Below are 18125 nucleotides of genomic sequence, written 5' to 3'. Positions count from 1 at the left end.
ATGCAGTTCTGCATTGCTACACCTCAGCTGCAAAAGCACCCCTGCCCCGTGGTAAACTTTTCTCTTGGAAGTCCCTTTTGGCTCTGAAGAATGACTGTGCCCTTGGGTTACTTTTTAGTCCCTGGGAGGAGTTGCTGATACCCTGCCACTATTTATTTTGTAAACAGTACTCCCAAGTTGGTTACTTTGTGGTTGGAGCACCCTGGAGGGGCTGCCTCCTGCTGTTACAAAATTGCTCCCTTACGTAAGGGCTGCGTGGTGCCCTCTTTGTGCTCGGGCTGCAGCTGTCGGGATTTGTGATCGCTGCCGGTGTGGGGATGTTGGCAATGTGTGCCGCAGCCTGCGAAACACGCGTTTGTCTGCGGGGGAAGCCACCGGCAGGATAGGGACTTGGCTGCTGGAGCACCATCTTTGGAGAGCTGTGAGAGATTCAGGTAACATTGACCGAAGCGCGGTGGATGCCAGTCGTGTTTCACTTGTCTCTGTCTTTTGTGAGCTGTTCTGCGCTGTTTAGTTGCTTATAGCGCTCCTGAATGCCCCTGTTGGACTATTTTAGGTTGCTGTGTAGTCCAGTGCACCTCAGGATATTTTTAGAATGACATAAAAAATGTAGAGGACCACAAAATACAAAGGTTTTGTCCTTTGTAGGGTGATTTTACCTTTTATTTTGTCTTCTAACGGAAAGAAAATGTGTCATTTTTAATACTTCTGATGTAGACAACAAGCTGGTGAATGTGTGTAACATTTTCTGCTTAATAGCCCTGTAGTTTCTTATGCTACTTGTTATTCTGAAGAGTCATATGAAGACTTTGATTCCCACTGAGTCTCTTTTCTGTTGCCTCTCTAATGATGTTGCTATTGCTAAGTTCATGTATAGACATAAATATAATGGCAATATTTTTGTTCTTTGTGCTATGGTGATATGTAGAAAGCCCCTAAGTTATTTTCTCCTTCAAAAAGAATAACGGCTGCTAGTATTGTAGTATTAAAATTAAACATTAAACCTGTGTGCCTTTTGTAGTATGAAGTCAAGAGAGTAAGGTGCATCTTCTCAATCAGGAGAGGCCTGTTCCCTACTGTCTTCTTTATCCAGAAGTTTTGAGGGAAAAACCTGCCAAAGACATTGCACTGTGAGGAGGATTTAATATTCAGAATATATTTTTTTTTATTGTCTTTTCTTTTTTTCTTTTCATTGTTTGTTCCCACTATGGAGAGATACTCTTTTAGTCTTTGCCTTATTTAATTGCATCCCTATTGCAAGTGTTTAGACATTCTGTAGATTATCAACTGTTCACTGCCTGTAACCATCCTGGCAAAAATCAGCCAAATTTCCACATAAGAGTGGACAGTTAAAAATCATATCAAAGTATCAAAAATAACCAAAATAACCAAAGCACTGTGTAGTGCTTTTTTGTTTGTTTGTTTATTTTTGGGTTTTCTTGATTTTTTTTTTGTTGTTGTTATTTTTATTTTGTTTTTCCTGTGAACTCAGTGTTCTTTCTGATTGTAAAATATTAAGAGCTGGGGACTATTGGTTGTCTGTCTGTTTCTCTGCAGACAGCTGAAAATTGTATTGTCCTCTGTCCCACTTTTCTTACTACTTTTTTATCCAGCATGCTCTTTGTGTGCTCATGTAGGCATGTATGCTTTCTGTGCAGTATGTTATTAGTAGATTCCGCTCCCTTATTCTCATGTGCAGCTTTTATTATTAGATTGTTTCCTTCCCTGCTAAGCCAATTAATTCAAAGAAGGTTAGATCATATTGGTTCAATTTTTCTTCTCTTTCAGGAATTTGTTTCTACCTTTCCTTTCAATCCTTTATAAGACTACCAAATCTTTTAAATTGATTCTAACTTTAAAATTTCTTAAAATTCTAAGTTCTAAACGTTAATCAAAGCTTTTGTTTGGTTTGTGTTTTTTTTTTTAATTTTTTAATCTGTTCTTTTTCCTCTGTAAGAATATAACAGTTGAATTAGTTTGCTGTGTGTTGTACTTTTATGCATTGCATACTTATGTGTCTTCATGTCTTTATTATCAATAGAAGTAAATTGTAGCATAACACATGTAATTTTTTTTTTTTTAAATGAAGCTTATGTGTGAAAGAAGAAGTAGTCATTTTATTGAGACAGACTTGTGTTTCTCTGTCCTAGGGTTTGTGGCATAGTATGGATTTGACATCATCACACCATAATCATCTACAAAATCAATGGGTCAGAGAATTTGAAAGACAAGAAGGTAAAATGTTTTTTATTTCACTATGTTTCTTTGTTACACTTAAGAATATTATAAAATATAAGGAACAAAATGTCTGGCTGCCAATGAACTATCTTCTAATTAATTTTTTTCTGAAGAAGGATGTTTATGCCATTTGTCAGGAAAATGCAAGAGAGCACTGTTGTAGTATGCTAGCAATGCACGTGGTATTTCTAGTGAGTTATACCTGCATACTCTTGTCATGGCAGTTTCCTGCTGGTGGCTGGCATCTGTCCTCCAGTTACTTGACTGTGTCTGGTTCCAAGGAATGAAGCTGTGACCATGATCAAGCTCTTCAGAGAGGTTTGTTTACAGGCTGTCAGTTAGGAGAATTGGTCATTACAAGTTTGACTTCTGTCTAGACAGCCTCAGACCGTACTTTCAAACACCTTCAGGGGCTGTTGGCAGTGTTTCCTTGTTAAGTACTTTCATGGCTGTACATCTTTGAGGATTCTAAAGCTTTGTAAATAATCCGCTTTTTAGTGGCCACCAGGAGTAGGCAAGATAATAGGACAAGTGCATATATTTTATGATGGGGTCTAGTTATATGCTACAGCTGAGTGGAAAAGGAGGAGATTTGAAAAATTATCTTAATTATTTTCATAATATTTTTATTTAAAATCTCAGTTGAGTTGTGGTCTGTGTAGTCACAGGTAGTTCTCTTCCATGTCTATAAACATTAGTCTAAGAGTATGAGGAGACATGAATGGAAAATTGGATATCTTTACACACTTTGCCATTTCAAATTCTGTGCCAGGGTCTGGAGGTGGAAGGATGCTGAACCTGATGCATGGAGATTTGCTTGCTCAATTACTCAGAGACTGTGCCTTCCTTGTTCTCATCCTTTACTGCTTTCTCCATTTCTATTTCATTATTTCACCATTATTTCACCCAGTCTCAATATCGGTCTCCCAGGGTTCTTATTCTAGTTTGGTTTCTTTGCAAGTTTCAGTCATAGGATCATAGACTCACAAAATGGTTTGGGCTAGAAAGGACCTTAAAAACAATCTAGTTCTAAACTCCCTGTCATGGGCAGGGACACTTTCCACTAGACCAGGTTGCTCAGAAGAAAGCCTTATCCAGCCTGGCCTTGAACACTCCTAGGGATGGAGCATCCACAATTTCTCTGGGCAGCCTCTTCCAGTGTTGCACCACCCTCACAATCTGAGCTCTTTATGTTTGGTGCCTTCCCTTTTGCTTATTAATTTACTTGTCATACATTCTCCAGTTTAAAACTCCTTATTTTTGTACAGGTCAGTCCTCACCCAGTCTGATAATTTCTTTTGTGGCTTTAAACAATCAGTTCTCCACACCTGCATTGTTAGATGTCTCTCTATCTTTTCTTGCACAGTTTCTCATACTAGCTTTAACTCTCCTTGGCTAAATGTTTCTGAGACCAGATGCCACCATTCCTGTCTTAATTTCTTGGGATACTAAATTGCTTTACCCTAGCTGCATTATGTAAATTCACACCAGAATACTTTTATCTCTGAGACAAAAGGAGAAGAACAAGTTTGCAAGGTGCACTTGTCCTTGACAGTCCATCGTCTCACTTCACTTGGCCACAGCTCAGTTTTTAATCCATAAATATCTGAGGAAATGCTGACCTAGTAACCTTCTCGTAACTCCTGACATTTTAGAAGGGACACACTCCTACTTGCCTTGCCTAACAGGTGTCCTAATTGATGGCAATTCCTGCCATCATTTCAAGCATCTTGGTGGAGTCCAGAGCGGTGCCTTAAATGGGGCATACTTGGAATTGAGCAAAGAGAAAAGCATCCTAACCCTGTAACTTATAATTTAAGATAATTCAACTGGGAAGAGGTAGTGATGCAGCATCTCATTCATATTTCCTGGGTTACTTTTAAAGATACTTCTTATCTCTCCCATTTTCTTACTTTTTCACTGACTCCAAAGACTTTGCTGTAAAATGTGGAAAACATCCTGGGACCTGAGTATGTGCCCCAAGTCTGCTTCTTCACAAGTGAGTGGCCAATTTGTAGTTGGACTTTTCCTTGCTTGTTATCCTTCTAGCATCATTCCTGCAATCCTGGCTTCCTGATGACCCACCTTATTAATTTAATACTTCTCTGTTCTCTTTCTCTCCCCTCAATTAGTAGACACTGTCTTTGCTTAAGACATTGCTAAACTCAAGTGAAAACTTCTTGTGTATGGATAGAACAGAAGTTGGAGGCAACACTCACATAATCAAAGTATACATTACCTTTTTAGGGAAGTCTGTAACTCATTCTTCCCTCTCAGCCACGTGTCCAACTTTCCTATTTTCACTTCTTTAGCCTTTGCAGTAGCTGCATTTTGTCGATAAATAATATATCTCAACTGTCCCATGAGAAAAGTGGTAAGACTGCATGAGTTGGTGCTGTTAGCTTACTTTCAGGTCCCTTATGCAAAGGAATATTTTAGAAATCCAGAATTATTGGTAGGTGAATACTGACAGCATTTTTTTTGGGGTGTCTTCCTATCTGTCAGGAGGTTAGCTGCTTTTTATAATGTATAATAGACCATCTAATTTAAGAACAGAGCCTGCTTTGTAGTCAAAGGGAAATAATGTAGTTATTATTAGAAATTAAGTAGCTTCTGAGCCTAGACTTGGAGATGTTTTCAATGACAGACAGACATGATGAGGTACTTTGCAAATTTGAATTCATTATATGTTCATGAGATAAAATGACTACAGTACTTCTTTTTCATCCATTTAATGGTTTTTAGATGACCTTTGACTTGTAGGGCTGGGATATCAGTGGTGTAAATTTGAAGTTGGAAACACACCTCTCAAGCCTGGGTAAATACATAGACTGGATACTGTGAGCAAACCCATCTCCTGTTCTTGTGTCCTCATGCTCTGGGCTAAGTGCATCTTGTCTCTTGGCTGACAAGAGGCTGCCTGTGGGAGGCAGTTTTGTGTTTCTGCATTTCAAAGTATAAAGTTTCAAGCATTTTGTTACCCTGACATGATATCTCAGATTAATCAATATAATACGCCCCTTCATTGCCATCACTTCAGCAGACTGAGATTGTGATGAATGTAGTGGAATGCCTTACGTGATGATATCCCTTTTGGTAGGTAGGGATGAAGTAAGGAAAAATTAACTGTGCAGTTTAGACATGCTGGAATGGTACTTTGCTTTATATTCTTAGAAAGGTGTAGGTTACATTTGACTTTGTGAAGTCAAGAACAGGATTAGCTTTCCCTCCTAACACCTTCCTGTGAGGGTCCTTAGGCTAAAATGGAATAAAATAGAAATAAGTGGAATGAAATAAAGGTACTAAAGTGATGCTACCTGAAATTTAGGGACTATGTTGTGATTGAGGATAGTGTATGTTTCCACGGAGCCATCTGTAGTACTTGTAGGACTAGGGCTCTGATCCTGCCATGTCAGTAGCTCAGTAAAAATTCTGAGACTCCGAAGTCCCCTATTATTGTGACCTGTATGTAGTTTAGGATAAACTTGGTGTGAGCCATTGGAAATACACGTAGGGGTTTATTGGGATACCTTGGGATGATTTCTATCACTGGAGTAGTGTAACTCCTTCTCCAGTCATTTCTTGCAGTCACAGAACTGGTTGTAGGTTTGTTCCCTTACTGACCAGTTTTCAGGTATCCCCTTGACTTTGGGATATATAGATAGCTATAATATATATATTTAATATAAGCAATATGTATTTTATATATTATTTCTAAATTATATAAATAAAATACAACTTAAATACTTCGTTTGGATGACACCACTCCTGTGTGTCCAGAGTGAGGGTGATCTGAAGAGTCCTGGATATTATGAATTCTTGGAATCTCTTGGAAACACTCCAGTGTTACTCAGTAATATCAGCACTGGTAGTCCTCCTTTGAGGAGGCAATTGCTGAGAAGTCATAGAGCAGCCATCTTCACAGCTGTTGATGCATGGTATTAAAATATTTGTAAGGACAAGTCTAAATGGTAAACTTTAAATCTAAACCCCACAGGTGAGAGTATACTGCTTCTGAAGATGGGAGAATATGTTGCTGTAGGGCTGAACTTTGTCAGGTCAAGTTCATGCTGAAGTTTTAGATTTCATTCCTTTTGCCAGTTGGAGAAAATCCATCAAAGCAGGAGACAAGCAGAAGATGACTGGATCTTATTTCCTTATGACATTGGGCTGTGACACCATTTGACCTCCTGAGATAAAGCAGAGTCAGGCCAACATTTGAAAGAGACTGTTATTTTTCCTCCCTGTAGGCTGCTCCCATGAATCAATGGCTTATTTTATTTTATTTTTTTCTGAATGAATGCTTCTTCTAAGCCACTAGCAAAGTACTTGGAGTATGTTTTGCTGCCCTACGTGTTTTTTGTGAATGATTCTGAAAATGGAGATATGGAGTGCTAGTATATTCTTCACAGCTTTCATGGTGAAAGAGTCCTTTTATTTTTATAGCTATGTTTTAGTTCAGACTAAACTAGAACAGGTTTAGTTCTGTAGTATCTAGATAGTGGTAATTTTTTTAAAATATGATTTTGATTTTGTTCCCTTGTCCTTAATACTTTTTTTGCATTCTAAATGTTGTTTTAAAATGTCTGTCTCTACTCCCTTTTGGTTCAGTGGAGAATTCAATATAGTAGGCAGTATCACTAGGGTTGCAGTGAGGGATTTAACATCTGCTTTTAGTTGATGGAAGACACCCAACTGAATTTTTAGTTTACCATTTCTGATGCAGCTGTATGCTTCCAGGCATGATTTTATGTGACAAGTGGTATAAATAGCTGATCATGTAGCTTGTTTCTAAACAAGCAATATTTCTACTCATTCTAAGGAAAATTGTGCACATAAGGATTGCCTTCATTTTTATAGAAAAGTTGCTGCAGTTTGAAATTTGTTCCATTCTGATCTGGTCTATTTTCTGTTATTTTCCTTCTACCTTCCCTTCCCTACTTGAAGGACTTCTCCACCTTTCTCTTAGCAGAACTCACATAATTTTCTTTAGGTTTTGTTCTCATATAACGTTTTAATGTTTAACATTGCTTAACATGACGTGTGAATGTGTCAGCAAAATCCTCTGGTTCCCTACACAGGATTTTGCAGCTTGACACACATTTCTCTACCTAACCTGCCACTGACTTCACAACTCCAGTCTTCCACGTGATCAGTAGACCTGTTTGGAGAACTTTGTCTGCATTTCAGTTGCTTTGCCTTTGAGAATGATGTTTATGCTTATTTGACATAGTTGATTCAGTGAGTATATGTCAACAAGGGAGCTCATGGAACATGCTCCAAAGATGGTAGACTTCTATAATAAACAATGCTTTATCTAAAATATTCCAAAGAACACTGTAAGTAATTTATTAGGCAAAAAGTGTTAAGAAACTTACAGGTATTCTTGAAGAATTTGGGGCATCTATAGATGGTAACTTTTTGTACACAAGTTCAAGACAAAGGAATTTGCTCTGTTTCACTAAAAAAATTATCTCAAATTCTATATGTTACCTCAACAGAATCAAACTGCCTCGTCTGACTGTAAATAAGGTTCTGGCACTAGAAACTCTGGTGGTTTCTGTGTTTGCTCATGCAAATAGATGAATAGGCTGAAGAAAATCTGTGTGTATACCACTTCCATGCTTCTCCACGTCACAGAAGAGGGGTGAGGACAAACCTATCTGGTCAAACAGAACCTGTGTGTTTGTCTTCTTCTGTCTCTGTGAAGAAGCCAATCCTGGCAGACTTTTAAGTTCTAATAGTTCAGTACCTGTGCCCCAGTAGTATTGCTGGAAATGCCCACTATGCACTTCCATTCTTACAAGAACTGATAGACAGGTCAGTCAAGCCTCCTCTTCTCTTATCCTACCCTATTCTATTGATGAGTCATCTCTTTTTGTCTTAAAATGTCATTAGAGTCCATTCATTGACTCATAATTTCAGGATTTTTTGTTGTGAACAAGAGAATATTCACTAACACAGAGGTAAACCCTTCCAGGAGAATAATCCCCTTTCAGCTTTTCACACCTGTTATCAGGGAACTAGCTTAATGAAAGTAGAATTTTCTTAAAGTTTTCAGGTATTAAAAGAGTTCATCCCACTCGGCTTTTACTTACTCTTACAACAATTTTTGTGTCACTTAAAAGATTTCCCACAAGTTCTTTATTTTTCTATTCTCACTACTTTGAGGACAGTTAGAGAAAAATTAATTTATTTCCTTTTGTGCATTCCCACAAGAAGTTGTTGTGAAAGATAAAAAGCAGCAAACAGAGGAGTGTTTTTTGCTGTTCAAAGGGAAATGTGTATGAAATAAGTGAATCTGACTAAAACTCTGCACTCCTTATTTTGTCAGCACTCTGTCAGGATCATAAGCATCCTGGTGCTGATAAAGTTTCTCCTTTGGCCCTTGTCTAACATATGATAACTCTGACGAAACAGATGCTATTTTTGGTTCTTCCCAATAGTAGTGTTTTCTTAAAGGGAAATAGAAAAAAAAAATAAAACATGTAAGCTTTTCCAGGTAAGCCACCTGGAAGATTACCAAAAGGATAAGATGGGAAAAAATTCAAGTGCTGTTATTGGTCAGCAGGTTCGGGATTCTTCTTTCAGGGCTACAAGTAGTGTTCAGGAAGAGAGCAGTAGGTTACAAACTCTATTAGTGTAGGTGCTATGCAAACCTGAAGTAGAAAGTTTGCTGAGCCTGTAGGGAATAGGTGGGAAGTGTTTACTGAGTGCTAGAAGAGCAGCTGTAATACTGCTAAAGTTTTATAGATCTTCTTGCAGGAGCTTTATAAGTTAAGACCTAGTAAGTTACCAGCTTCTCAACAAAATTGGATCCAAAACAGATGTCAAGGGAGGAAGAATCAAGAAAAATGGTTGTAATTGAAAGGTAATAGAAAGAATAGCTTTTACTTCCACAGCTAGTAATGATCACAGAACAAGATCAAACTGCTCTAAGCAATTGGAGAAGATTAAAAGCAGGCTACATCTCGTATGCTTGGAAACAGGATGATCTATTAAATACACTTATGATATGTGTAATAAGACAGCTTTTTATTACTTCTTTCATAAGAAAAAGATTAATTTTGCCCTGAAGCAGCATTTCCCTGGCACTTAGCTCATGTTTGTCAAGAGCTCCCTGATTACAGGCACAGTGATGCATGTGTTTTCTCCCAGCTTAACATTAGAGGCTTGAAGAGGCTGACACATACTGCTTGTTTTCCAATATCTTAAAATACCATCATTCCAATGTTGAGCATTTTATTTTAGTTACATTTCTAAAATATAAGAAAACTTTATTTTTCCAGTAATATATGCATGGTATTAGTTTTAATTTTGCTGTATCCCATGATCAGGGTTCTTCCCTCCCTGCAATAAATTCTACAAGTACTGTGGTTGGTTAATCAGTTTTTGTTGGGTTTTTGTGTCTTAGTGTCAACATATCAAAATCAAATATTTTTGTTTTTTCTTCCTTGTTTGCTGCTATTCTCTAGTTTCCTGTGATGCTGAAATTTGAGTTACAAGCTTAAAGCCCTGGCTAATGAGCCTGAGCAGCTTCCTAATTTGGTAGTTTGGTATAATCTTTTTCTTTGTTCACCCCTGCTTTTGTCCTTTGGGCTTTGTATCTCAAGGAAGGAAAAGAGATTTTGTTCATAAGTTATCACAATAAAAATACTGAAGCATATGGCAAAACAAATGACAACACTTTGGGTCGCTATGTCCTGTGACTGCGATGATTAGAGGGGGAAGAAAATGTGAAGAATCTTCAGTAAAACAAAATGTTTTATGTTGACGGAAGCATAAATGGTTTCATTTTCAACAGCTAGCAGATCCCAAAATTAATATCTGTGATTCTGATGGGAGCTGCAGGCTTGATACAGAAACTCTGCTTTGGACAAGAAAGTAACTGAGTTACCTAAATCTCTAGCATGCTTTCTAGAAGGTGTACCTTGTAAACATCTTTTTCTTTCACTGGTTTGCCAACAGACCATAGCTGGCAATGAAAGAAAAATTCCAGCAAAAACTTGGAATGAATCTAGACTTTGCTAAGCAAATGTTCTAGACAGCTTCTCTTACATATTTTTTTCCTGACATTGTGGTGCAGTTTTGTGTGATGGTGGCAAAACTGAAACTAGCTTGGTATTCCGCTAAAAAGGAATAAATACTCTTCTGTTTGAACAGTTATCCAGGATTTTGTTAGCTATCATAAATATTCTTTGCTTAGCAACAGGGATGGCATTCAGGATATCAAGCCAACTGGAAAGAATCCCTCTGACAGGGCTCTGTTGGGGTGGGTGGATAAGCTTTCCTGACAACACAAGTGCTTTCACTCCTGTCTGTCATAATTTGTGTTGCTAGGATCTGTTTCACAAGTTTTGTGACAGACTTATAAATGATATTCTGGTTCCTTTTGTTTAGTGTCAAAAAGAACCATAATATGGGGAAAGTGAACAGTAAAAGGACATGCAAAACAATGCAAAATCCAGGTGCTTAACACTGTGAGTGTCTACACTAGGGCAGCTGTTCTTGGAGGGAAAAAGAAGTTTAAAGATTTCCTTTGGGCTGCTGAAATTGAAAACAATGTATGCTAACATTCCCCTTCTTTACTTTTTATGAATTTGGCTGCTTCAGCAAAACACGAAAGAAGTTATTTAGTCACACATTGAAAATTTCAATTAGAATTCAGGAGAATTGCTGTGTACCATGCTAACTATTAATGGTGAAAAGTGTTTTATTCACAGATGTAATTTATATTCTTGCTTCCAAATCAGCTTTTCAATATGAATTGGTAGTTTCATTATCAGCCCACTCAGCCTCTTTGACCTCTTATACTTTTGCTTGCAGGGGAAAAAGAAGACGAACAGATAGTTGCAGAAATCATGGGGAGGCGTTTTTTTCCTGATATTATAGCTTATAAGACCTGGGAAGGCTTTCACTTTGCTGGCCATGAGATAAGAATTACCGAAGCCACTGATTGTTACGGGGCAGTCGTCTGGCCATCGGTACAATATTTTTGTAGTATTGTTATTTTTCATTTTTGGAGCTGCCTAGCATTTAAAAGTTTGTTTTGTATAATAAATATGCTTTTTTATAAGCTATAAACCCAAGTAAATAATTCTGTGCTTCTCTGTCTCTGTTCCACAAATCCCAAACCTGAATTTAACCTGGTTTTGTGTGGATTCATGTTTCTCAAAGCTTACTTGTTATTCCTTGTGCATGCCCCAGTCATGAAAGGTGTATGACTTGTGTCCCCGCCTCGCTTGCCGGTAGCTTTTAATCCTATTAGCCAATTACAAGCATATTTTGAAAGAAATATGTCAGTTTTATGATGATTGCGTTTCTGTACATTTTATAAATACAGATGGCTGTGTAGCAGGCAGATCCAGGTTGCGAAAACAACTGTGATACGAGCTCACAAGGTGTTAGCACTCACAGAAGCTACTCAACCTACTCATGTAAGGAACAAATACACCTTGTTGATACATAGACATGGGAAAATGTTCAGCTGGAGCTTTCAGTTTCTTAAACAGCTAGAAATCTAGTTGGAAAGAACCATTGTCTTTGGCTCTTGATATGAGAACCATCAACACATTCACGGTACAAAGAGTCTTCTTCAAGTTTTGAATCTGTACAATGTAGCAATCTTACTGTTTTGAAATAATTAATTGAATAATTGAATAATAGTAAGGCTGAAAGAAATCTCCAGGGAGGTGCCACGATGCATGATGAAATTTGTGTCCCCATAGGAGAGACCCAGGATGCTCCATTTCTTTCCCAACTGCCTCAGCCTCCTGGGATCATACTGGTTTTTAGAAGTATGAACATAGTTCAGCTGGGGATAATTGTCCTACTCTTTTGTTTTGAAGTCCAAATGATATTCCTGGTTTTAGAAACCCTGGACCAGTCACCTGTACTATATGTTTTAGTGACCTCAGTGCATGTCTTCATGGAAAGTTTGGCTGACTCCCATTTACTTGCACAAAATCATAGACTTCACTGAAAAACATGTTTTTTTATCTGGAAGGGCTTGGCCAATTTTGTCGTGGAAGGAAGACAACCCTTCGATCTTTGTCTCTTAATGTTCTTCCTTCCACTTCCATCTAGCTGTACTTGAAATCTTCTGAAAAATGTCAGCCAAATTTATTGAGAGTGCGGAAACTTTAAGGAAAGTAAATTTTCTGCATGTTTCATGGGAAGGAATGCAGATTTCAAAATTTCTCTGAAAATTTCTCAGAAACTTTGATTATGCCAGCCAGTTTCTACAACAGAATATGGCAAAACCCTGAAGGAAGGAATTATAGGAATTATTGTAACTAGGAGGAAATCCAAATATAAGGTCAAAATAATGTCACTATAATGTCAAATATTGGACCCAGTCTTTAGGAACCTGACTTTAATTATTCCTGGTTCTCAAAGGCTGATTTCTATATCAAAGTGCTGTTGATTAAGTGATATAAGTAAGTTCTCCTTACCTTCTCTTCTGTGCTCTGAATTAAGAGGTAGAAAACAAAACCTTTGTTTGAATTTCTAGCATGTTAACATTGGGTCAACAATGCTTCTGTTCCTTTCCTTCTCATTCTTAGTTAAAAGCAAAACTAGTTTTGCTGTCCCTGAGCAAGCTGCTAATAATTGCCTTTCCAAATGGTCATCTGTATTGTGAGAGAATGTGGCAATCATCCTATTTGTCAATGCAGACTATACAGCTATCAAAGTCTGAGAAAAATATGGAAGAAAATATGGAAACTATCTTTATGAGAGAAATAAAAGTACCAATTTCTATTTCACCCATGAACTAAAACTCACTAGGCAGTGTGAGACAGGGCAGAAAAGCTGAAGAAGATTCCTAATAATTTTAAAATTAACTGATTCTTAATCAGTTTATGTGTAAGGAGTCTGTTGTAGATGCTCTTTGTGGCTATATTTACCATTAAAGTTTGTTAAGCTTAACAAGATAAGAAAATAGAAACTGCAAAAAATCTGAACCAGAAGAAAAGGGGGTAAATCTATTGGTCCCTTTTGAACCCTAACAATAATTAATTATTGTCAGAAATAATTGACTATTGGAAGAACTTAACAAGGGTTGGTGTGGATTTTCTCTCACAAGCAGTTTTATATCAAGATGTTTTTGTGAAGGACAGATTTTATCTCAACCAGAAGTAAGTCCAGTTATAAGCAGGAACTGGTGACTGGAATTTTACAACTCATGTCATGTGTTGTGACAGATTATCAAATTGCAGTTGCTCCTTCTGGCTGTAATAATTCATAGACCTATATGGAGGCATGTTGTAGCATTTATTTTGTGACCTATAGAGCCCAAAGACGTGAGCTGTGGTCCTTTAGGGATAGATCTTGAATGACTATTGCTCATTTGAATGGACAACAATTTTTTTGCATGCTTTTAAAAGTCAATTCAAATTTAGTAAAGGGATTTATTTCATTAATTTTTTCAGTATGTTTATGGATTTCCTCCCCTACAGGCTCTTGTTCTGTGTTATTTTTTGGAAACTAATTCTAAGCAATGCAATTTGGTTGACAAAAATGTGATTGAAATTGGAGCTGGAACTGGCTTGGTCTCCATAGTAGCCAGTTTGCTGGGTGAGTATGTGGTATTTCTCTTATGCTCTTGGGAACACCTTTCAGATGAACAGAGAAGGATGAAGGATGTGGCTTGGTTCTTCTAAGAGAGTGTTGTTTGAAAGCTTCCAGGAGCAAGAAACAGTAAATTCTAAAAGGCTTGTTTGGAAACATGCTTTGTTGTTTTTTGTTGGTTTTTTTTTTCCTGAGAGTGTATTGATACAATAAAGGAGGTCCCAGTAGATATGTTGTCATTAACTGTGCTAAACTGGGGATCAAAATAAGAAATTAGTGGTTTTGCAGGATGTCAATGGCAAATAGATTGAGCCAGAGGTAGGTATGACCAAACAGCTCTTGGATGCCAGGCCACCTTCTATCCATTTGTGTTTCAGTATTTTCCTTCAGCAACTTTATCTTTCTGCTACATTCTTGTGTTTTCTCTTATAGCACCCTATTCATCTTGGAGAGTAATCCAGGTCAGTGTGTTCTGCATTTTAACAGAATTTTAGCTTTTGATAGTTTGAAAAAGCTTCTTCTTGTGTGAGACGGGAAGAACCTGAGGTAATGCTTAAATCTCATGCTGACTTCTGAGATCCAGTAATTGGTATTCATCAATCCCTAGTCAGCCACATCAAGATACAGGAAGTATCTGATATCTCCCCACCAGCTGCATTTAGGTGGCAATCTGTAGAGTAGAACTGTGAGGGAGCAAATATTTATTTTAAGCACAATGTGTAAGAGTTATTGGCAGCATCTACATTTTTTATTGCCCTCAGTGACAGTTACCTGATAAAAATCAGTTCCTTGTGCAGTGGCTTTTGTGAATAGGCTTTTACTCAAGTCTTGATATATATTCAAATATTATATTTGTTTTCTCTGTGTCACAGGTGCCTTTGTGACTGCCACAGATTTGCCAGAACTACTGGGAAACCTTCAGTACAACGTTCTCCAAAATACAAAGCAGAAGTGCAAGCACCAGCCTTGTGTTAAGGAGTTGTCTTGGGGAATTGATCTGGAAAAGAACTTTCCTAGATCTTCCTGTCACTTTGACTACATTATGGCTGCTGATGTAGTTTACCACCATCCATTCCTGGATGAACTCCTCCTAACTTTTGATCACTTGTGCAAGAATGATACTGTTATTCTGTGGGCCATGAAATTTAGGCTGGAGAATGAGAACCAATTTGTGGACAGATTTCAGACACTGTTTGACTTAGAGATGATTTCCAATTTTCCCAGTTTGAACATAGCCTTGTATAAAGCAATGAGGAAAGGCAGGATGAAAGCCAGACCTTCCAAACTGAAGGTCTGAAAGAGAGATACAGGGAGGTGACACTTTCAGCTCTTCTGCAGCTTTTTCTCTCTTTAATAATTTCCATTTTAGTAACTGCTGACACTTGAATGACATTTCTAGAGATAGGTAAAACAAATCATCAAATTCTAGGGAATTCCTATAAATTCCTAAATTCAATTTGACAGTAGTGTTACACACAGAAGAGTTACATCTGTGACATTGTCTTGACTTTTATTGTGGTAAGCTGGCAACTCCAATAACTTTTACAAATCTTAGCATTATTGTTATGGGTCATATAATGAATATTTCCAAAAGTTTTCAATTTCAACTTTGAACAGATTCTTTAAAATTCCAACAAGTATTTAAAAGTGTAGACTATAAACCTTTGTATTTAAAAGTTTTGGTGTTAAATCTGATATTTCCTATTCTCACTATCATGTTAATCCTTCCTTTGAATACTCTTAATAGGAGCAGAGAAAACCTCACCACCTGGAAAACACACTATTGAGATAAAGGGATAGAATGTATTAGCTACTCTTAATGTAATAATTATGCTGTATTTTTTATTTATATTTAGGGTTTCTTTAACACACAGCCACACACATGAGGCAAGAGGGAGTTAAATGTTTTGTTGCTTGAACAAAGGTCTCATATTAGAAGCATACAACATATCACCAGCTGCCCTTTACAAAGACTTTTAATTCTTGGTCTGGAGGTCTGCTCCTCCAAAAATAGAAACGGTTATCTGAACCTGAGGGAACAACAGTGGAAAAAGGACAGTGGCCATCAAGAGAGGAGCTTTGCACTGCTGGTGGCTGGAGGCAGAAAACTAAACCAGCCTTTCATGGTGTGGCTGAGGCATGGATAGGCTTAGATATTTGTTTGTTTTTTAGTACAAACAAAATATTTTCCTCCTAGACACTCAGTACTGCATGCTCCTATTTTCGGTGTCCTATCCAAGAGTTTTCTTTTGGGGAGATTAATAAAATCATTCTTTCCACACACCATATTTTCTGGTTCTGTTTGTATTTGATTTTGAGGCCTTCAATGCTAGAGAAGGGCTTTGTCGCCTCTACTCTAGCAGGCAACTGCCCTGGTAATGTGGAGGCTCTGGGGACTGTCAGTATTTATTTTTGTAGCTCCTATCTGTATTCTCTCAAGGAGTTTGTTATTTCTTACTGCTGACTCCCTGAACATATTATTTCTACCTTTGCTTGTGGCAGATGCATGTTACTTATTTACTCTGACACAAGTCTGGGGCAGAACTGTGGTAAATGTGATGTGGAATGTACTTTTTTGTCCCAACTGAACACTGGTGCCTGGTGTTAGAGGTGAAGTGTTGCAGAGAGGAGAGGCTGATCTGCCAAAATTTTCCAGTGGGAACTGGATATCCTAGGGCATCCTTGGTGAAACACAAAGGGTGACCCTAGGATAAAACTAAAGCAATTAGTAGCATGCCTTAGCCCAGAAGCAAAATGAAAAGCAAGATAGTCAAGTCTATTTTTTTACCTCTCCTGCTGAGAAATCACATGTGGGATTTTGGGCTGGAGGTTATTAGAGAAAAATCTAGTCCTCACCGGTAAATTTCCTGTGACAAAGTTTGTAGATAGAGGTAGAATCTGTTACTGGATCAATCACTATAGCTAGAAAATTAGACTCGATACTGGCTGACAGAGAGTATTACTCTTATGCATAATGTTACTTTGCATATGTCCTTAGATAATTACAGCTGTAGAAAAACAGACTGCAGAATGGAAATATTTGGAAATATTTTTTTTCCACATTGTGTAATAGAAACAGTTTAATATAGGCGAATAAAGAAACAAACAGGGATCTCTGTCATTGCTTGATTTCCTCTCTCTGCTTCTTTCCTCTTACTTGCTCGCAATCATCAAATCTACTGCAATTGTAACCATAATCCTTGTATCCAGAAGGACATCTCAGTCTACATATGTTTCATGGATAAATGGATTGGCTGTATAATTAGTGAAATGACCTTGTGAGCTCCAAAATGATGAAGGCTAAAGAGGAAGACTACAGCAAACTGGTTAAGTGTGATTGCTTTTAAATATCTGTCCTGCTGACTAGCCCTCCTGTTTGTGCCACAGACTGACCCCTGCTGAGCTTCTGCTGAATTCCAAGAGGAGAAGTGTTTGTCAAATGGAGTCAGGATTCAGCACTTCAGGCCCAAGAGCTTGTTAATATGTACTGGAATGTAACATCAGCTCTCTTTCTCACAAGTCTGCCTAGCACCGCTGTGTGAAGCTTCCTGGGAAATCTCTAGTGACTGGCTGCTCCATTGTGCAGCCACTTTTGTCCTCTGGTGTGATGGGCAGGTTATTAGCCATGACCAGTGGAGGGTGAGCTTGTATTTGGCATTTGCCCATGGAGTTTATTTCTGCTCTTTGAGAATAAGTCTCATATAAATGTCAAGTATTGCTGACCCCTAAAGTCAGTCATAATTTTAATAACCACTTATTCTTTATTCTAATAGCTCAGATAAAGGATCAAACTGTCATTCAGTGCATTATATTGCTAATAGAGATGGCATTTGTAGCTGTAGTTTCTGAAAGGCAGGGTGCAAGAAGGTCAGTTATATTTGTGGGTGAAAGAGCTCCACTTTTAAAGAACGTGAGAGAATCTGCTTATGCTGGTAGGCTTCTTCAGTCTCTTATAGGGTATTATGATAATCAAACTAATTTAAGAGATAAATTTGGATGTATGGTATAGGTTCAATCCATTCCTTGGATTTTATGTATTTCAACCTAAGAGCAGCAGTATATTTAAGTAACTTGATGGTATTTGCTAAATTTTCCTTAAACAATATGTTTTTCAAGTGCTAACGTTTTCAGGAAGGGTTCTTTTTGTACAAAGTATATGTAGGTTTACTATTACAGTGACCTACTTTTCTGCTTATTCTATATTTTCATCAAAGTTTTCTACAAATCTTTGCCTTTTTCCTCTCAGAATTAAAGAAACAAACATTTTAAACATTATAGTTTCCATATGGGCATATTGTGGTTTTGTCTCTCTCTTG

The 18125-nt window shown here is 37.6% G+C and overlaps 1 protein-coding gene across 4 annotated transcripts; it reads left to right on the top strand.

Annotated features, from left to right (window-relative positions):
* Nucleotides 1–308: 308 nt before the first annotated feature.
* On the top strand, nucleotides 309–16095 carry LOC102109939 (methyltransferase-like protein 21E). Of its 4 annotated transcripts, XM_088051469.1 has the most exons (6): nucleotides 309–434; nucleotides 2151–2235; nucleotides 11065–11222; nucleotides 13698–13815; nucleotides 14242–14270; nucleotides 14682–14763. In XM_088051469.1, exons 2-6 carry the CDS (start codon nucleotides 2166–2168, stop codon nucleotides 14691–14693), a joined length of 387 nt encoding a protein of 128 aa, XP_087907595.1. In that variant the 5' UTR covers nucleotides 309–434; nucleotides 2151–2165; the 3' UTR covers nucleotides 14694–14763. The 4 variants fall into 4 exon arrangements, with proteins under 4 accessions (XP_087907595.1, XP_005516539.1, XP_014118646.1 ...); XM_005516482.3 differs by lacking the exon at nucleotides 14242–14270 and having other exon boundaries at nucleotides 14682–16095; XM_014263171.2 differs by lacking the exons at nucleotides 309–434; nucleotides 14242–14270 and adding an exon at nucleotides 1051–1130 and having other exon boundaries at nucleotides 14682–16095.
* The last annotated feature ends 2030 nt before the right edge of the window (nucleotides 16096–18125 follow it).

Source organism: Pseudopodoces humilis, chromosome 2 (assembly GCF_049639895.1).
Source record: "Pseudopodoces humilis isolate 2021_Gansu_Grassland_sample_001 chromosome 2, ASM4963989v1, whole genome shotgun sequence".
NCBI lineage: Eukaryota > Metazoa > Chordata > Aves > Passeriformes > Paridae > Pseudopodoces > Pseudopodoces humilis.
The sequence above is the reverse complement of the archived record's forward strand: the minus strand, read 5'-3'. Positions and strand labels throughout refer to the sequence as shown.